The sequence below is a fragment of the Myxocyprinus asiaticus genome, chromosome 39 (genome assembly GCF_019703515.2).
Source record: "Myxocyprinus asiaticus isolate MX2 ecotype Aquarium Trade chromosome 39, UBuf_Myxa_2, whole genome shotgun sequence".
Lineage (NCBI taxonomy): Eukaryota > Metazoa > Chordata > Actinopteri > Cypriniformes > Catostomidae > Myxocyprinus > Myxocyprinus asiaticus.
This window is the reverse complement of record NC_059382.1, coordinates 30,416,230-30,438,560: the sequence shown is the minus strand read 5'-3', so window position 1 is coordinate 30,438,560 and position 22,331 is coordinate 30,416,230. Positions and strand designations below refer to the sequence as shown.

Below are 22,331 nucleotides of genomic sequence, written 5' to 3'. Positions count from 1 at the left end.
AGATTGGACTCCAGACAGCTCTGCATTGATGGCATATTAGTTACAGAGGTGGGTAGTAATGTGCTACATTTACTCTGTTACATTTACTTGAGTACAATTTTGGAGAAATTGTACTTTTCAGAGTATGTTTAATAGTGGGTATTTTTACTCTTACTCAAGTACATTTCTAATAATTTTTTTTTAATTTGACTTCATTACAATGGGCAACATCCTTTCGTTAAATTACTGGGTTTAATTAAATTAATTTTAATAAATGCGTAATTTATTGAGAGTTTTGAATGGGACTTTTACGACAGCGGAACTTTATGGTTGCACTATGTCACTCGAGTCAAGTTCATGACTGCAGCAGCAAGCGCTCAAAACAAACACTTTCGTCACACAATGCCTTCATTTTACACCAAGACATGTGGATATTTCAAGATTAGAATCGCAGCTCCAATTTAAGAAAACTTGTTGCGGTGAGTTTTGGCGATTGTAATAACGTGAGCTTGTCTGTGTTGTGGTGAAGGTAATTTTAATGGTGATTCTGTACTATGGGCTCTTATGACATCAGTTTCTATGTATGCATTTTTATATCAGTACTGAAATAGATCAGTGCCTACTGTATAAATCCATGTAAACATCTGCGTTAAGTGTAAATGCCTTTTACTCTGCCTATCGCGTGCGTGTCTAATGGAGCGCATCTCTGCACGTGCACAGTGCAGAGAAACTTTGCGTTGACAGATGCGGCACGTTTTTCTCATGGACAACTGAAATGGAAAATAATTATTCTATAATGTTACATAACATTTTATGAATATGACAGAATAAAAAAAATAAAAAAATAAATGTGTATTTATTGTTTGTCATTTCTAATTTTCTACAATCCATACCAAGGCATGGACCTTGCAAAACACTTTGTCAGTAGTTGATAGTGTGTATGTAGGATCTCTAGATAAGTATTTTTAAAATATTTTTGACAAAAAACTTGGAAGCAGCACTCTGCCAATGGCTTGAGTGTGATAGGATCTCTAAATAAATATTTTTAAAATATTTTTTACAAAAACCTTGAGTGTGAGGCGGGACTACATATATATCATGACAATGGAAGACAGGGAGAGTGTTTGGAAACCTGTTAATAAAAAAAAAAACTGTTGGACAAAACGCAAACTGTTCAATGACATTGTTGCGTAAATGATGGAGATGTTTGAAGATTGAGTGACAGTGATCTGAAGACATACCGAGTTCAAACTGGTTTGAACTATTGTTGCATGTCTGTCGGACCTCCTCACTGTCCCAACCGAGAGGATACAGAGCACATCCCGAACCAATGAGCAGACCTGGAGAAACAGAGGGAGAGAATGACACAATTTCACCCAGGACCATATAAACCGTACTTAAACTCCTAACACTAAGTATTAAACTTTGGCATGTAACTCATCCTGCACTGTTTGTCTTACATACATGAATAATATCTCAAATCATAGAGCTTACTGAGGAGATGTGTGCTATTACTTTTCTTAGTGATGAAACGTACTTATTTTTAACTGGTATATGGTAAAAACAAAAACATAGACCCAACCCATATTTTTTAGGATAAGGATATCATAGAAACTTGGGGGTGGGCTCTTTTAACTTGAGCCAGAAAGTAAACACCCAGAACAACCTTGCAAGCGCATAGCATTTTGATAAATTGATTGACTGATTGATTGATTGATTGATTGATTTATATACTTAATTCCCACAGGTAAAATTTCTGCCACAGTAGCAACACGTATAGTGCATGTGTTATACACAATAAAACATATCATACGTATATTAATAATAAAAAAGGTATACTAAAACCATGCAGAACACCCTAGCAAACACATAGCATCACATTAAAAACCACCAGAGACAAAGCACTTGTATTAAAGTCCTGCCTTACAGGTAAAAAAGACAATTACCTTTTAGATACAGATATCTCCTGTCAGTCAACTCGAGAACACTCATACTATATGCATAAGCTGGGCCAGTCTGAAAAAATAGTGTTTTTCTTGCATGATGTGAACTAAGAAGCACAATTTATGATACTATTTTTAGATTTTACTGCTTATTTAAAATATGTTCTTTGCTCGTAATTCAACCGTTTTGGAAATTTTGGTCTTTCCACTTGCAAGTAGATATGATCTGTACTTTCATGCAGCTTATGTCCATAGAAAATAGCTGCCCGGGCGGGTTCCTCGTGGACTTGCCTTGAAAGAGACTTTGAAACCACTCAGAATGCCCTAGCAAATGCATAGCAAGGCGCTAAAAACCATTCAGACCACCTCAGCAAATGTAGAATGAGCTAAAAAAACACTCAGAACACCTCGGCAAATGCATAATGCACAAAAAAAAAAAAAAAAAAAAAAAAAAAACACTCAGAACACCTCAGCAAAAGCACAGCAACATGCTAAAAACCATTTAGAACACCTCAGCAAACGTATAATGCTAAAAAACAAAAACACTTTGAACACCTCAGCAAACGCATAACAACACGCTAAAAACAACTCAGAACACCCTAGAAAAAGCATAGCAGCGTGCTAAAAAACACTTAGAACACCTTTGCAAATGCATAGCAATGCACTAAAAAACACTCAGAACACCCAAGTAAACACATAGTAACACACTAAAAACCACTCAGAACACCTTAGCAATTGCATAGCAACACCCTGGCAACCAGGGCGTGGGGTTTTGAATGAGCAAGCACCACTCAATATAGCAAATCTAATATTGAAATTCACAATTCATACCGTTATGTAAGCTAAAAGTCTACTGAACAAAGAGTCCATTGTCAACAATCCATTCTCTCTAAAGTGTCTGTATAATATAAAAGTAATTTCCCTTTGCTTTTGCATGGAAACAATCAACCTTACAGAAAATCCCCAACTAGACATCTAACATGGACCAGAAACCTACATCAATCCAAAATTGAGGTCAGTCACCTAAGCAAAGCTTCTTAGTGACAAAAGATTAGCCTAAAAGTATCGCAGCAATAAAACTGAACAGGCATCCATTGAATCCGTAAAGGAACTAGTCCGGGTCCTGCAGTGTTGCAAGAAGATAGTGCCACTCTTGTGGATTTCCTTGAGTCAGGGTCTTGACACAGAGTCCCCCCCTTAACTCTGGCAGTTCTGTCTGCAGATAAATACCTGCCTGCAAGTCCTCAGCAAATGGGCTTTTCTATCACATTAGCTTAATCCTTTCCAATTCGCCCCTTGCTTGCCTACCAGTTTTAGTGGGGCTGGAGACAGTGGGGATAGACACTTTGAGGCGCATCAATTAACCCCCATCACACAGAGTGGACTTGGATAGTGCTGGGTTGAGATAGAAAGGAATTAATCTATACACTTATGTTGTACACAGTACAGAGTCTAAGCATGGAAAGAGATGTGCTTATACAGACTGAGACAGGAATAACCTAGTCATTCCACAGAACAAGTGTCTTTTGTGTCCTTTATTTAATACAGTGGGGTTAAAAAGTGTGAAACAACACTGAAAATGTATTAATTTTTTTTTTAAATGTCTGCACTATTTCTAAGTCACAAATACAGTAATAAGCAAATTTGGGACATTGACACAAACTGGAGTCCATGACAGCTCGAGTGCATGCTGTCATTAAAGCAAAAGCAAATAAAAAAAAAAAAAACTAAGAAATTGTGAAATATATATCAACTTTCAAATGCAAAATATTGCTAACATTTTTATGCTGATAATATAATTTGCACAGGAATTAAAACAGGTATTAAATTAAAAAAATTAGGAGCTTTTGGGCGCTGTATGTGTGAATAATGACTTTGCCAGCCTTCAGCATAAGGACTGTCACTGAATCAGATGTTACGAGAAGGATTAGATCTCTTAAACCATCCAGAGCAAAGGATAGATGCAATCAAAAGTTGCAGAGAAATTGGTAGCTGAGCAAATCATCTGCCATCTGAATACTAGTCCATTTGCCCTGCACCCACTTCAGTTTGGCTTCAGAGCAAATTATTCAACTGAGACAGCCAACTGTTAATCTAATCTCTACTGGATAAAGGTGGTGTTGTCGGAGCTGTGTTTCTTGACCTCAAGAAGGCTTTTGATACTGTTAATCATAAAATTCTCATGTCTAAGTTATCTAGCTTAAATTTTTCTTCAGATCCACTTAACTGGATAGAATCATATTTGTTAAATCGATCTTAGTATGTCTGAGCACAGAATTATCAATCAGTTGCCTTGCGTATGTCCACAGGTGTTCCACAAGGATCTATACTGGGTCCATTGCTATTTACATTATATACAAATGATTTTCCATCTGTATGTCCTGATACCAACATCCAAATATATGAGGACGAGACTGTAATTTATATACATGGTAGCAGTATGACACAAGTGGCTAATGAACTCACAACACTCCATAGTTCATGTAACAGCATGGTTAAAGCAATGCTGTTTGCAACTAAATGTGTCAAAAACAGTATGCATGTTTTTCACCAAGACAAACAGTTGTAGTGTAGAGCCAGATCTCTTTGTATCAGGGGAGAGGCTGAAGGCTGTATCTGAATACAGGTATCTCGGAGTTCTGATAGATTCCAAATTTTCTTTCAAGGCTCATGTTAAAAAGGTCTGTAACTCGGTCAAATTTAATCTTTCAAATTTTAGGTTAATTCAGATTACATGTCAACAGATGCGGCTAAGATGTACATGCATTCTATGGTCATTTCCCATATAACTTATTATTTAACAATCTGGTCACAGGCTTGTCCAACTACTCTAAAACCATTAGTCTTTGTATAAATGAACACTTAAAATCCTTCACAAGAATTCGGTACAATTTCATCATTGTCCAATATTTAAAAATTATAACTTGCTGAGTTGGGAAAACATGATTAAATATGTAGATGTTTGTCTTATGTACAAGATTATATATGGCTTGTCTTCTCCTCCACTCAGACAGTTTGTCAACATAAGAACAACTGCATATCGGTCCACGAGAGGTGCAGCAAGAGGGGATTGCATTATTCTGCTTAGGAAAAGTACTTTCAGTCAATCTGCATTCTCTGTTAAAGCTGCACGTGAATGGAACTCCATCCCAGCAACTATTAGAGAACTGAACACATACGGTTTATTTAGAGTTCATTTAAAGAAATGGTAAATTAGAACTCAGCTCTGTCAGTACTAAAACGCAAGAGCACCTTATTTTCCTCAGTCTTTCTGTGTTGAACTTTCTTTGCTGTCTGCTGTCATCTGTCGCTATCTTGCTATTGCCAGTCTGCCCTTATGTATCTGCATTCATGTCTTATTGTGGTTTTGCTTTTATTGTGTCAGATGGATTTATGTATTTAATATACAGTGCATACTTTTTTATGTCTGTGCTTCTGCTTTACATGTTTAAGTTAGTGTCTAACAATGCAGCACAATGTAGTCGTATTTTGTCCATATTTCTATTAACATTCATATTTTTCATTTTATAATTTTGCATGTCTTGTATGAGACTCTGTGTTGCATGTTTTAAACAGTACCTGACAATGTAGTACAAGGGTGTATTGAATGATGTTTTCATTAACATTAATATTCTTTTTTCCCTTTATTATTTTTTTGCATGCTTATGAAATTATCTCAATAACTGTGCAATTTCAATCTTATATTCTGCATTTAGGGTGACTCTGTAACATCTGTCCTGGAACTACAGATGAAAATAGCCTTTTGGCTAACTCTGGCGCATTTACAGCAATGTTTATTAATGTGCACTGTCCCTGTTAAATAAGCCAGAAATAAATAAATAAATAAAAAAAGGCAAGCATTACTAGGGACCAGAATATCATAGAGATTTAAGGTTGGAATCTTTTTGACTTGGGCCAGTAAGCAAACACCTAGCAACCACCCAGAGCACCCTTGCAACCACCTAGAACCACCCTAGCAACTACATGGAAACATGGTAAACACCACTCAGAACACCTTAGCAACTGCATAACAACCATAGCATCGTGGCAGCAAATTTTTTGCATGACCAAGCACCACTCACGAATATTCAGAAAATGTACAAATCTAGTTTCTGTAAATACACATTCATCACATTTATATAACATTACATAAGTCTTATCCAAACAACTGCAAGTTTATATGAGGTACCAAGCATGCTGATATGTAATGTGCTATTATATAAATATGCATAAGTAGAAGAAAAACGTAGTTCTTCTTAAGAGTATTCACCATGCCAAATCAACAAAAGACCAAATGCTGAAGACGCACCAAAATAGCTTCTAGTCTTCCCGTTAAGTGCCACTAAAACTGTCATTGCCTCTGTATTTGGGAAGTTTGGGTTTATATAATCTTCTTTTACTTGATGCAGCAGAGGCATGGATGTGTTTGCCAGCAGCCCAGCCCTGTTGTGACTCTAATGTATTCATACTGAATATTAAACAAAATCATGAATTCTCTTTCATGCCGTCAGTAATGTCAAGAGATAAAGAGCCATGTAATCAGCTTGAAATGCCCCACAGCATGGAGAAGTAAAAACAAAAGCACTACAGCCTCCTCAATCCTAAAAAATTAAAGGAATGAAGGATGAAGCAGTTTTTTGGTCTTCATTAATCGTAGTGTATACTGTCCTCATTTTAGCATCAAGAGACATACAAAATACCAATCATCAAACTGTATTTCTGTTATCAATTCTTCATTTGATTCATACATTTTTAATTCTTCATGTAGGGGTACTTTTAGTCCCCTAGGATATAGCTTTGAAATATAGCTCATTCTAGTTATATACATTTTGCATCTTTTTGTGTCTTGTTAATCACTCTTTCCTAATTTTTACAATTGTTGAAAGGTTACATATTCTTTACTTTGGACTTGTCCCCCTTCCTTTACTTTTCAGTTTCCCTAAAATGGTCCAGTCAGTCATGAAACTCTACATGACAGAAACGTATAGGTCGTTTGTCATGTAATCTGTTAGCCAATCAACTTCCGTATTCTCTCACTGTCCAGCATTAAAATTGGCATAGTTTGTAATGGCATACTATTATACTACTCTTACTATTTCTGCCATAGACAGACATGGCAAAAGAAAAAGGAGTAGTATGGGTAGTATACCATTCCAAACTCACCCACTGCCTCATTTGTTTGCAGGTAAGATGGCAGCCTGATCTCACGTAAAAATCGGCAAGTGTGTGCTGATATTTCTTTAGCTGAAATCAGCATAAGTTGACCAAATTTTAAAATACTGCCCCTAGAGGCTAAAGCGGTAAGTGTTTCAGAGCATATAAACAAGTGTGACATCCATTTATGTCGAGGAGAGGTCGCCAGAAGCCAGTTGTAAAGAGAACTGATTTCAGCTGTACAGGGTGTAAAACAGTGAAGAGAAATGCTTATTTTATTTAAAATACCCCCCAACCAAAACTCAAATCTAACCCTAACCATTAGTAGAGACAAAATTCAATGTTAGGGATAAAAATGCAACCTCCTTACCACACTCGTGATTGTTTATACAAATGTATTTACCTCCTCGTTTATATGGGGATTGAATTGTGGTCTTCTGTGCAAAAGATGCAATTACCAGTTGCGCCACAAGGGAAATTACCGGTTGTGGAGCCATTGCAAAAATGTCCGATGTGAGATAGGCCATGTCAGTGAGTCGGCATACTGTTGCCGATCCTAGGGTATTGGAACTTTCGGAAACAGCATGCCGACTTCCCGTGTAATCATGTTGCCAGCAGCCGGTTCCACTGCAGCACATTACAAGATTTTTCTCTCTGAAACCCTCCTCCTCCCAAGCACTACATGTCTAGATCTTGAATTGACAGGGGAGTTTAAAGATTTGAAATGTAATACATTTTAAAAAAAATTTTCATATCATTTTTTGAGAATGGCTTTCATTGCTAAACGGGCTATTGTTTGATAATTTTAATTCAGAAATATAACCCTAGCCCTAGCCCTCACCCTCTGATCCAACAGGTCCCAGATGTGCTCAATGGGACTGAGATCGGGGCTCTTCGCTGGCCATGGCAGAACTCTGACATTCCTGTCTTGCAGGAAATCACGCACAGAACGAGCAGTATGGCTGGTGGCATTGTCATGCTGGAGGGTCATGTCAGGATGAGCCTGCAGGAAGGGTACCACATGAGGGAGGAGGATGTCTTCCCTGTAATGCACAGCATTGAGATTGCCTGCAATGACAACAAGCTCAGTCCGATGATGCTGTGACACACCGCCCCAGACCATGACGGACCCTCCACCTCCAAATCGATCCCGCTCCAGAGTACAGACCTCAGTGTAACGCACATCCCTTCCATGATAAACGCGAGTCCGACCATCACCCCTGGTGAGACAAAACTGCGACTCATCAGTGAAGAGCAGTCCAGTCTGATCCAGCGAAGGTGGGTTTGTGCCCATAGGTGACATTGTTGCCGGTGATGTCTGGTAAGGACCTGCCTTACAACAGGCCTACAAGCCCTCAGTCCAGGATCTCTCAGCCTATTGAGGATAGTCTGAGCACTGATGGAGGGATTGTGCATTCCTGGTGTAACTCAGGCAGTTGTTGTTGCCATCCTGTTCCTGTCCCGCAGGTGTTGTTACACGTGGTCTGCCACTGCGAGGACGATCAGCTGTCCTTCCTGTCTCCCTGTAGCACTGTCTTAGGCGTCTCACAGTACGGACATTGCAATTTATTGCCCTGGCCACATCTACAGTCCTCATGTCTCCATGCAGCATGCCTAAGGCACGTTCACGCAGATGAGCAGGTACCCTGGGCATCTTTCTTTTGGTGTTTTTCAGAGTCAGTAGAAAGGTCTCTTTAGTGTCCTAAGTTTCTATAACTGTGACCTTAATTGCCTACCGTCTGTAAGCTGTTAGTGTCTTAATGACCGTTCCACAGGTGCATGTTCATTAATTGTTTATGGTTCATTGAACAAGCATGGAAAACATTGTTTAAACCCTTTACAATAAAGATCTGTAAAGTTATTTGGATTTTTACAAAATTATCTTTAAAATAACAGTGTCCTGAAAAAGGGACGTTTCTTTTTTTTTGCTGAGTTTTATATATATAGATATATATATAAAACAACAGTGAGTAAAAGAAAACAGAAAGCACAGATCAACAAAAGAGAGTTCTATTCTATTCCTTTCCTGCAGATGGATGACAAGGAGTAATGGAGAAACAGTTCTGTCTTCTATTCTTTATCAGACCAAAGAGTTGCTCCTGTCTTTTATCTTCTCATTTTCTTCTCTTTGTTCACACATTTGATTTGCTGAAAAATCCAGTCAGGAATATTCTTCTATCGCTAAGATGTTAATGAGGCACATTACTTATTGATTCAAATAGGAACGTGTGACAAATAATGATGGTGTTCCTGTACATACTTTCCATGGAGGAGCTGGAGGTGCAGGAACATGGCTAATCACCTCAAGATCTGAGACAGTAAGCTATTGCCTCAAGCAAAAGGGGTGCAATGTTGTAATTACAATGGAATGTTTACTTTCTATCTGTGGTTCATTGCATATGGCCGTGCTTGACCTAAATAAAGTAAAAGTAAAGTCAACTTTAAAATTAGTGCCCCGAATAGCACAGGCTTCGTTTGTTTCTTTTTTTTTTTTTTTATATATATAAACAAAATTTTCCACATGTTGTAATGGGGACTGATTTTGTTTTGGTCATAAACATATGTTCTATAAACAAAAATATTTACTTTATGACTTTGAAACATTCAATTTAAATATACTGTACAAATTACATTATTTTAAAACCTATGCAAAATATTCTGGAAACATTGCATTTTGATCTGTTCTGTTTTCTTAATAAAATGCTAAAATATTCTAAATGGACATTATGAGGCTACATGAAAAATCCTACCAGGTGGGTATTGTTACATTTCCAAAATTTTAGTTGTATAAAATTAAGAAGTAGGCTACACAATCCTGGCCAATCAGAACATAATTGATATTTAACCCCTTATTCTCTGCTGCACATTTTAGCTGCCACCTGCAATTTTTCACCCCAAAAAAAGCTCAATTTACACACATAAAGTGGACTAATTGCATTTAAAAAAGTTTCTAATAATTTCAACAATATTATGTTTACAATCTTATGATGAACCAACATTTAAATAAACATTCTTTTGTTGTCCGATCTTTGAAAGCATGAGAAAAGAGATGCGAAAAAGAAAAGAATGCTCTGTTTGCTCTAAGTTCATTCCACTAGATAACAGCAAGTACTAGGAAGAACAAATTTTCCTCTTTCACCTTTCATCACAATATACAGATCTGAAAATCAAGTGGTGCTCTAACGAAGCTGAGCACTTGCCATGTGCTCGTCCATAGACATTCAGCATATTTTGTGATCCCACACACCTTCCTCACTGTTTAATTGAAAATGTTGGCCTCTAAGTGTACTATAAGTTTGATCTAGGTCAAGGGTCGGCAACCTATGGCACGTGTGCCAGCATTGGCATGCAGAGGGGTTATTACTGGCATGCCAGCAACGGCGAAAGAGGAGTAGACTATTTTAATTATATGAAATTCCACACCTGCATTCCAGTTTGCATCTTGATGTAATCATTCCTCATGATCACGCAGTGTGTTTTCATCAGCTGAATGGGAGGCTAAACAAAAAGAATGTGACGAGACTGCAGTACCCAACTGACTTGTGCAGCGTGTGCAAGCCATTCACGCTTCTCTTTTGGTTAATCGCACAAGTTAAAATGCGCCCGCTTTCCTTCAGTCAGGCTGCATGGATGACAGCCTACAATCCGTGTTTCATTTGTTTCTTTTTGTTTTCAGAACAACACGTGATGTAATAAGGAAAACAACAATATTAATCCTTGAGATTTCCAACCCAGCATACAGGTACACCCTCCTTAATCCATAATCACACTCAAAATTACATTAAATGATTAAAAGAGAAAACATAAAACATAAAAATGTGAGTCTATTCAAAATATAAATTAAATCTGGAAATAAAGTTTTAGGATTTTGCAGGTGCGATTCACTTAAAAGGGCTAAATAGTTGATCATTTTGTACAAAAGCACAGGTTTATTTCCATTAAAGCACTTTCACAAGATGCTCTGTGAAAATTCACATGCAGGATCATGATTATATCATATCGGGTTTTGCACTCAAACTGTTATGCTGATAATATAATTTGTAATGAAAAATTACAAATTATTGTGGGGTTGGGGTGGACGTCAGGGTGGATGTCGGCACAGCCATTAACCAGGAAAATAAAAAATGGCACTCCATGTCAAAAAGGTTGCCGACCCCTGATCTAGGTTGTAGCTTGTTTATCATGATTTTTCTGCTGGACTGCATATTTTGTTCTGGACATCTAAGATATAACACTGAATAATTTACACAAGCAAGCTACAGATAAGTAAAAATGTATCATTTTAAAGAAAACAGCCTAAGGTAAGAGCTGATGTAGAGTTTGTGGCTACTTGGGGCTTACAGAAGCAGTAATTGGAGCAGACATGAGACATCTGTCTCTGTTGTCTTACAGAGGTCATATTGCACTTTGTGATTCTTTTGATAATCATTCAAACTGTGGTGTTATGGAAACAAAATATTGCATAGTCACATTCCAGTGAACCGAATTTCAAACGCTTTCATTTGATATATGAATATTTTTGTGTGATATGAAAAACTTTTATAATCATATTGATATTTCTACATAATTATCACAAGGTAATTATATTGTTTAGTGTGAAATAAGTAAAAAAAAAAGTGATGGAATTCTGTGAAAAGTTCAGATTCTAAGCTTTCCAGTGGTACCACATATGACTTGTGTATCTGGGGACTTTTACATTTTAAGTGAAAACTTATTACCCAGTGCAACCCCTCAGAAACAGAAAAGAATCTATGAACAAAATTTCCGGTCACTGAAGAGCTTTTAACGTCTGTTGTTTTATTGCTTCACACAACCAAAATGCAACATTATGCAATGTCCTAAAAATGTTTTGCTAGGTTTAAAGTCAAGTAACTTTCAAGTCGCCAAGCTGTAGCATCGGCTGAACACTTAATCAAAATCATTATAACCTATTGAAACAGCCCGTGCCTACCCCATGCAGTCTGTCAATTTTCCATGTTTATTTGATTGCATTTCATTAAGGTTTTTAAAAAAAAAAAATAAAAAAAAAAGTTTAATCCCATTCGCTACACTTCCTATGTGGGTTATTGAAAGACGGGTGAGATGGGTAGAGGAGGGACAGGGAGTAGGTGGAGATTACCAAGAATGGAAACAGCACCTTTATTGATGTGCCAAGAAACCACAGGGAGCTGGAGGAGCTCGCAGAAGCTCTTGTTCATGGGCCTCCTAAGTTTGTGTCTTGTCTTTCTGATATAGCAAACTTTTTGACCTCTTTATGTCTGTTTTCAACTTCAAAAAGAGATGCAAACAGAACCCCTGCTTTTGGATTGATGATTCACTTCACGTAAACATCCAAGATGTGAGTGCGATTACTCATTTGAGGTGAAAAGTGCCGCATTCTAAACCGCCGTAAATGTGCCATAATATATTCTATCTACGGTATATTTGAAAGGTTTTCACAAGCCTATTGGTGCTTCTGTTTTTTAGAAGCACCCTTGTCATGGAATTACAAATCTACAGATCACCATTTCAGACCAATGTCCCTGATGGCAGTTGTGGGAGATTTCTGATACACTTTTTGCACACTTGTAAAAATGAAAACACTCTCGAAGTGTACCATTTATTCATTAATGATATGATAATGTGAATGAAAGTCTTTGTAATTTTGCAAAAACATGAATGCATTCATACAGAATATGTTTGCATAAATATGCAAAACAAATAAAGCACTTTATGTAAACATAGCATATTCAGTACAGGATTTGGCATTCTAAACATAATGCTACCATTCAAATAGGTAGATGTGGGTGATTACACAATATACAACAGTTAGTTCCGGTCCTTGAATCTGATTGGACGAGAGACGTTCCATGAGTACTGATGTCACAAAAAATCAGCACTTGGATGCTTCACTATTTGTCTCACTCTGCTTGTGTTCGTGCTGATCTAAACTAAAGTGTAAGAGCAGTACAGATGTGTAAAAAGCTAGACGTGTCTCTTTACATATATTTTTGTGACATCGCAGATTTTAGCCAGCAGGTGGTGACAAGACCATTTGTGAGTAAATGAGCCAGCTGAGTATTCTCAGTATTTTCATTCATCGGCACTCCGTGATTTCTCTGATTACTACTACACCACTAAAGCTGGGCAATAGCTTTAAACAACTTCAGCATTAAGGCTCATCACAGTTGAGAGGCACAACAGACTGATTAATTTCACAAACTAAAGGCACATACCTCTTACCGGAGTTTCCACATTGGAGAGGACATACTGTTCAAAATGGCAGAGGAGATTGCGGGGAAAACACCTGCTTGGATAGCTATTTTCCCACAGAGAAAATAGGATGCATTTGACCAAAATTACATTATCTTCAGAAAGCTGTCTAACATACTACAGCATCTCTGCTTGGGAGTGGCAACAGACAGACAAAGGCAGTCGCACACGGTCAATCTCTCTCTCTCTCTCTATCTCTCTCTCTCTCTCTCTCTCTCTCTTATACTTAAGCAATATCACACTCGCAATCATGCTGTATGGCCCTATATCAGCGCTGCTATGATTACCTGCGGCCGAATCACAGCAGTGCTGATGTAGGGCCATATCCCACTCTTGCTTGTGTGATATTGCTAAAGTATAAGATACAACAGGCTTATACGACCACTTGTCTTAGGACAACACAAACTTTTCCTTGCCAATTGCTTTTGCAGAGATTTCCTAAATCTATGACAAACTCTCATGTTCTGTTAAGATCAGATGCTTGCATTTGAGATGACATCGATTGGTGGGAGTGTAAAACCAGTCCATTACAGGCTGCCATTAGTGTCGTCCATTAAAGAAGCATTCAGTATCCACCCGTGAGTGGTTCATAATGAGCCTGCAGTTAATGCCCACGCACACTCTGTGATTATCTCTCTAAGTGCCATTCATTCACACTGGCCTGAGAGCTGCTCTACCTCTCACATCCCTACAGGTAATTAAATATTTAAGCCACATGATCAGAATACTGAACAGGAAGGAGGGTTTTAACAAAGAGATTAGATCCCCTTCCAGGATGCCATTGGAGACTTTTGGTCCATTGGTTGAACTTAGTTGTGGACGATATACTCAAATACGTCAACCAGTAAAAACCTTCGAATGGATTGAGTGAATTATCTCAGGAATTATTCAACAGTATTTGGATTAAAGGTGAAGTGTGTAGAGTCACCAAGTGGAAATGTGAAAATGATGCTCGTTTTCAAACAGGTTTCCCTCTGTCTGATATTGGCCAGAAAATCAGAGAGTCCTGTCCTAAATTTATGCCATTGGGTGAGCCAATGTTGCTGTGTCAGGATGATGTTTAAGAATAAACACAAACAGAGCCACAGTGTTCACACTTTTCGGAATAATCAACTAACAAATGGCTTATTTATAATTGTCTTTGCACATTAAGCAGGGATGAGAGAAAGTACTTTAACATCGAAAAAAATTACACACTTTAACTGTGTTTTTATATCTAGTAATCATATCTAGTTTCCAGCAAGGTCTCAGTATGTAGGTCTCCAAAATGCAAAATTGGGTAAAGCACTGCATAATCGAGAGGTTCGCTTCACTAAAAAACAAACAAACAAACAAACAAATAAACCTAAATAATCCACAAAAAACTAAAATTAAACTAAAATGTTTTTACTTTGTTCTAAAATACTTTTGTATGGAGTGTAAAACTGCTCAAAATTCAATCAGTACATAAATATTTCAATAAATAATTAGATACATAAAGAAATAATTTAAAGACTTATAAAATCGTTAAATTAATCATTAAATCACTAAATATATCAATAATGCTCCTTGTATTTCATTTTAGCTCTAGTTTGCATGCATTTTCATTTTATCATTATCTTTTAGTTGATTCATTTATTTAAGTCTTTACATTTTCAGGGTTACGGTTATCAGCATGTTAATCAACGACAGTGTGAGTCACCTTTCAGAGTAGGACGTCCTCTTCCATAATGACCTTTCCTCACAGAATCAACATAATTTTGTGCATTTTCCAGTCAAACTTACTCCTCAATGCTGTTAAAATGTCAATGTTACTGTTATTTACAGAATTTAATTTGCCCAACATTTCCCAAAAATTAAGTAATTGTTCTGGTTGGCAACTTCATCTGCAAGAGTTAACAAAAATTATCTTATTGTAACCAGCTCAACTATATTGTGGTGTAAAAAAAAAAAAAAAAAAAATTGCACCTATACTCACACCCAAAAAGTCAAAAGAAATCCAATTTGAAAGTTGACGGCCACTGTCGTTGAGTGACGTGGTGTTACCATATCCCTGAAAATGAAACGGCACAAAGCTTGTGCTTAAATGAAAAATCAACCCAAAGATCATACTAAAATGAAAATTAATGCAAACTAGTGCTAAAATGAAAAACAAGCAACATTTTATTGATTTATTTAGTGATTTAACGATTTTATATATTTTTAACTATTTCATTATATATTTAATGATTTATTTAAATATTAATTTAGTTATTTAATTTAGAGTAATTTGGCCCTCCATTCTTTTGGACCACTTTTCCACAAAAAAAAAAAAAAAAAAAATTATATGTTGTTAGATATATTATAGCCAATTGAACTTTCGAGAATATCATACTATAAATGTTTATATCGCCCTGCCCTGGCTGAGCCTGAGGCATTAGGCATAGGTTTTTGCAGGCCAGTTGTTGTTATGTACACATTCTGATCGCATTTTCCATCACAAAACTCAGCAAACATTAAAGCTGTTTATGAAATGAAACCAAAGCACTTATTTCTGAATATCGCAGGGATGTAGACATGAATATTTGCTTTCACGCTGTGCAGAGCAAGCACATTTGTTTATAAAAAGTTGCTCTATTTTTATCCATGTAATAAAGGTGGAAAGTGGATTCTTAATCCAACCATCAGAGGTTTACATTCTCTGCAGAAAATCTCTTTTGGAGTAAGAACAAGGCTTTCGCTTTCATCTGTCCGCCAGTCCGCTGTCTCGGGATTGCTTGTACCTTTGTCATCCCTCCCTGGTCTTCTTCAATGGCGCCTCAGGAATTCTGTGCCCCCTGCTCTCTGGTCCATACAATGCCTTTCACGTTCAGCATTCAAAAGGGCAGAAAGGAGAGGGCAGGGCAAAAAGAAATAAACCCAGTTGAGTTTAAGGGAGAGAGCAGAATGGGAGCAATGAATAGGTCACATCGGAGCAGGTTTTAAAGAGCTGCTGTCAGAGGAGGAAGGGTTTAAAAGAAAAAGGAGTGTAGTGAAAAATGGCCCACTCAGGGCTGAGGGCAGAGCAGTTGCTGTCGAGGACAGGACCTGCCTCTCTCTCAGACACTTACACAAGGGATGAAGTGGTGAAAGAAAGGGACAAATGGGAGTAGAGGAAGGAGAATAAGCAGAAAAGAGAATATGTGTGGAAGTACAAGGACCAGTAGACAGAAAAGAAGACATGGATGGATGAGAAAAACCAACAAAAGACAATGCACTTACACTCTATTATTAAGATTTATATATCAATTTCATACCAAATTTCCATCAAATTGTAGTTTTATCCATTTAATTTTTTAAAGCTTACACAATTGAGGTTGATGGATATTTGCTATAAAATTTAAATGCATAAATCTTAAAACTAAGAATAAAGAATATAAATATTATAAATAATATTATTTTAAATAATAACATTTAAAAATATATAATTATATTTTACTATAAAATAAACATATTACATTATATATAATTTATTCTTATATTATATATTGCATTTACATTATATTTTTATAATAAATAAAATAAATAATACTTAAATTCCAAGGTTTATAAATTATGGCTACTGCCTCAATAAAGCTGTCTGTCGGAATGCTCTGCCCCATACTATTGCACCTCATAATAATATTATAATTATTTTATAAGGTATTTTATATTTTGCAATTTTATAATAACACTTTCCTAATTTTATTATTGCAGAGCAATATTATCCTAATATTATCCTAATTTATATCTTATTTTATTTAATTATAAATAATAATTATTTCAGTATGTTATAATATTATTATTTTATAATATTAATAAATATTATAATGATATTGTAAATAAACACAAATATATAATATACATTTTATACTATATTTTTTATTTTACAAAAATATTATATAAATATATATATATTTGTAAAATAATAATAATAATAGTAATATATATATATATATATATATATATATATATATATATATATATATATATATATATATATATATATATAAAATAAACATAAATACAAATCATATAATTTTTATAAAACTATATATATAATTTTATTATAATATGTATTATTATTTATATAATTATTATTTTTATTATTTTTATTATTATTATTATTATTATTATTATATTACTGATGTTATTAGATAAATTATAATACATATTTACCTCAAAATAATTGTATAACTTTATTACAATGTATCTTATTATAAACTAAATATTACTATATGTTAAAGTATAACACATGAATACATGTGTTATTTACCTCATAATATTATTATAATTTTATCATGTATTTTATTATAAACTAAAAATACTAGATGTGATATTAAATTGTAAATATCTTTATATTTTATTTTATATTATATATTTTATCTTATTGTAATATATATTGTAAATTATATATTCTAATTTTAAAATAAATATATTTTGTTTAATTTAATATTTAATGCTGATAATACTTAATTACAGGCAACAAAAATAAATAGTAAAACATATTTAAGCATGGTGAACAGCAAACACCAATTATTTCCATGGTGTATTGTTACCGTTCACATCAAGTACTGTGGCTGCAACCCCACTAAATTTATCAGGAAAATGTTACCTTAGGTTGCCGCACCCACAGGTAATAAAGAGCCTGTTCATACCTGCAAACCAAATTATCTTTACTTTTGCAATATTTCAAGAAACCATTATACTTTCTTTATGGTTACACTCCCTTAAAACTCAGTATGTTAAATAGTCTTGTGTAATGTGAATATCTTTACACAATTAGGATCATATTTCCCCAAAGTAGCCAGTTCTCTTTGTCAGGTTTGTTATGATCTGGTTCTCTTTATGGCAAAGTGCTTTGACACTCCCTTGCAGCTCCAGTAACAATTCATCTCCTTTTACTGTCCAAATGGGATCAGATCAGAATTTGCAAGATTAGCTTTGTACTGTGGTGAACTTGGTGAACTTATCAATTGAGAAAGCTTTTCCACAATATTGTGAGAGTGCACTATGGATTCCTGTTGGCCAGTGAAAGAACATATACCACAGTCTGTATTGGGAGGGAACTGAGGTGGGTTACTTTGGTGGGAAAGTTTGGATCTGGAGTGCAGTAAGTGGAGATTTGACTGACTGTGTGTTAATGTCTGGAGAGTTAAAGCTCTTATGCTATTAGATGTCTGAATTCAAGTGGATCAGATGTGTTTTAATTCTGAATATATCTTCCATCTGAGGCAGTCTGGGAATGTAGCACTGGCTTCAGGGCATTAGACAGAGATTTGAAGAAAGTCAAAGGTCAAATCTCTAAAAAACAAGCCATTATTTTTCATTAGTGTCATCAGTTCACATGAGAGGAAATCTGATCGTTGTAAGGAAGAGAGAGAGTTAGCTGTCAACCCATGGGAACTACACACTACCCATTCTTCCTCTGAAGAACTACGAGGTCAGGTCAGACTACATTATCTCAGCAGGCATTGACCCAATAAAAACACAGGTCAAAGTATATGCATATGAACAACCAAATCTCAAAGTGATAGTTCAACCAAAAATCTTATAATTTACTTCATATTGAAACTCATATTGTTTAGCTCTTAAATGTATTTAAACTTTAAAATTCGGCAATTAGAATTCCATTCAAATTGGGAACACGACTTGACAAGCCATGAACTTTTTCTGTCGGAGTCATTAGCGGCTTGCAAACAAGTAAGGGCAGCATTATCCAAATTAAACCCCGTAAAAACCAATGGTATCTTATGCAAATTCTTGTCAGATTGGTAATCATTCCAGCAGAATGGGCAGAAGTCAATGCTAGTTCCTGTGAGTGAGACCTCTACAGTTCTGTGACAAAAGCTCAATCCTTTCTGTGTCCACTAGGCTACTGGGAGGTGTATAGTAATGAAGTAAAAATACTTCGTTACTGTACTTAAGTAAAAAAGCAGTCTGAATGATTCGTTTTGTGAATCACAAATCTGAATAAAAATCACAAGCGAAGCGCGTGCCAGATTATGTGCTCCGTCATCTGTCTCCACTGGGGAAGACAAGAAACTGCTTATGTGGGTTTAATTTTTTTTTTTTTTTTTTGGACTAATTAATTTGATAAGTTTAGGCTTAAACATTATGAAAGTTATGTGCGATCAGTCTCCTGCCTTTCCAGGAGACCTGTTTTGGCGCATTGCTACAGTATGTTGTTGCCAGGTTGTTAATATGCTGTTGCTAAGTTGTTTTCTGTGTTTTTTACACATTGCTCTGCAGTTGACTGAGTGTTATAGGTGGTTGTCAGGTTGTTGCTATGCTGTTAAGTTGTTTTAACTGTGTTTCAGCACATTGCTATGCAGTTGCCAGGGTGTTCTGGGTGGTTGCTTATTGGCCCAAATGAAAAGTGCCCACCCCCACAAATCTTTGTTCTGGTCACTAATATGACTCAACTTCCTCCTTCAATGTTCCACTTTTTATGGACTGTGGTGTTCATTTACACTCATCCCATAAATATGATCATTCTGATGTGAATGCGCAATTAAAAGGATAGTTCATTTAAAAATGAAAATTCTCATCATTTTCTCACCCTTATTCGATCCAAGATGTGTATGACTTTAATTTTTTTTTCTTCTGCAGAACACAAACATAAAAAGATTTTCAGAAGAATATTGCTGTTATGTAGGTCAATTCAATGTAAGTGAATGGTGGCCAGACCTTTAAAGCTCCAGAAAGCACAAAAATGCAGCATAAGAGTAATCCATAAGACTCCAGTGGTTTTACAAATGTCTTCTGAAGATCCAACTGGTTTGGGTGAGAATAGACCAAAATATAACTCCTTTTTCAACTATAAAATCGGTCTCCTTGGCGATCAGGATTTCAAGCTCGATTAGACTTCCTATAGCGCCATCTAGGGCTCTGCGCATGCGTCAAGCACTAGAAAGTGCAATCAAGCTTGAAATCATGATTGTGCCTAGAGATTGCAATGGCAAGATACACATTGAAAATGAGTTACAATTTGGTTTGTTCTCACCCAAAACCAACTGAATTGTTTCAGAGGACATGGATTTAACCACTGTAGTAATATGGAAACTTTATGCTCCCTTCATGTGCTTTTTGTAGCTTGAAATGTCTAGCCACCATTCACTTGAATTGAATTGACCTACAGAGCTGATAGCCCTGTTAGCAATCCCTGCTTCATCTCCAGTGAGCTGTTGTCTATTGAACGTGTCAGAGGTCTTCAGTCAATAGCTGGAGTGATCTAATCAAACACTTGGTAAATCAGGCACTGTTAATTATGTTTCTGTACAAATTCACACTTAAATGACAGCTGAGAACTAAACTCAGATTCAACATTTTGAGAAGTCACTAAGCTAAATCCAATTTAAATTCAATTTTATTCTGTTTTTCTTGGTGAAAGCAGAGATCAGATTTAATACGCCGTGTGCGATGATGATAAACTGCAGTCTTGCTGTAAATGACTTTAAGATTGATATCAAAAGCTCGCAACTCAGATTTAACAAACAGACTTGAGATGAGAAAAGCCACTGAGGTGCAACTAGATAAAGGTAAAAAAAAACAAAACAACAAAAAAAAAACTTTAAAGAAAAGTGCGGTTTCAACAACGATCAGCACTTTTATATCCTAGTGGTTGGTTGAATTTTATTAAAACTATCAGATTTCAATGGTTTTGCTACTTTTGAAATGCCTTTTATGTAAATTGTAGATTTTATTATTTACCCTTGTCCCAGACCCAAACTTCGAATCTTAAAATATGACAATCCAGTGTAAAAATATGAATGGTTGCATTTTAAAACTCTGATAATCTAAACAAAGTATCACTATTTATTGTGTGAAAATGATTTCAGCCATGACAACTCTGAAATATTAATAATTAAAAATATAAATAATTAATATATTAATGTGGGTATGGCATTTTGATAAGATTTTGGTCTTGGCAGACTAGATCTGCTACACTGCTGCTGCCGCTGCAGAGCAAGTACGAGACTTGCTGAGTAAGCATGTGGACAAGCTGCAGCTACTTCACAATGAGAAAAACACAAGACATGCTGCATAAAGAATGCATGACATGCTGCTGCACAATAGGACATAAATGCTGTCCCCATGCAGCCGATCAAGACCACTGGAGCTGGGGAGGAGGAGGGTTTCAGAGAAAACTCTTGTATGGCACTGCAATGAAACCTGCTTACTTGCAAACTGAGCAAATTTAAATGTTAGACAAAGAGAGAGTACGCAAGTTGATTGGCTACCTGATTATATGTCAAAGGACCTAACAGCTTACGCCGTGTGAGCTGATTGGCTTAACACATGTGAGCAATCTGATTGACTAACAGTAAACAAGTTCAAAGAACTTATAAGTTTGCGTCATTCAGAGTTTCATGCCTGAACTTTGTCATTTATATACATTTTTTAAACAATTTACTCCCTTTGTTATACTGTCATTTCCATCACTAGCAACAATTTTGTCACTAATAAATGTTTGTCTAAAATTAGTGTATTTGGTTACCAAGTTGACAAAAGTGTCTGTAAAAAACATGCTTGAGATAAAATATGAGACATGATGTATAAAGAAAACATAGAAAAATGGTAGGTAAATATGAAAATTAAAGGTCAATATTCTTACGTCCATAACATTTTACAATAAGGTTCCATTTGTTAACATTAGTTAATGCATTAGGTGCCATGAACAAACAATTAACAATATATATATATATATATATATATATATATATATATATATATATATATATATATATATACAGTGTGTGTGTATATATATATATATATATATATATATATATATATATATATATATATATATATATATATATATATATATATATACTGTATATATATTACAGCATTTATTAATCTTTGTTAATGTTAGTTAATAAAAATACAACTGTTCATTTTTAGTTCACGTTAGTTCATAATGCATTAACTAATGTTGACAAATACAACTTTTGATTTTAAAAATGTTTTAGTTAACATTAAGATAAAAACAAAATGCTGTAAAATTATTGTTCATTGTTA

The 22,331-nt window shown here is 35.5% G+C and overlaps 1 protein-coding gene across 1 annotated transcript in view; it reads right to left on the bottom strand.

Moving 5' to 3' along the window:
• LOC127430036 (LHFPL tetraspan subfamily member 6 protein-like) overlaps positions 1 to 22,331 on the bottom strand; it is a 116,463-nt gene that overhangs the window by 7,105 nt on the left and 87,027 nt on the right. Inside the window, exon 3 of the mRNA XM_051679460.1 lies at positions 1,221 to 1,319. Coding sequence (XP_051535420.1) covers positions 1,221 to 1,319 — 99 coding nt within the window. The remainder of the gene's footprint in view (positions 1 to 1,220; positions 1,320 to 22,331) is intronic.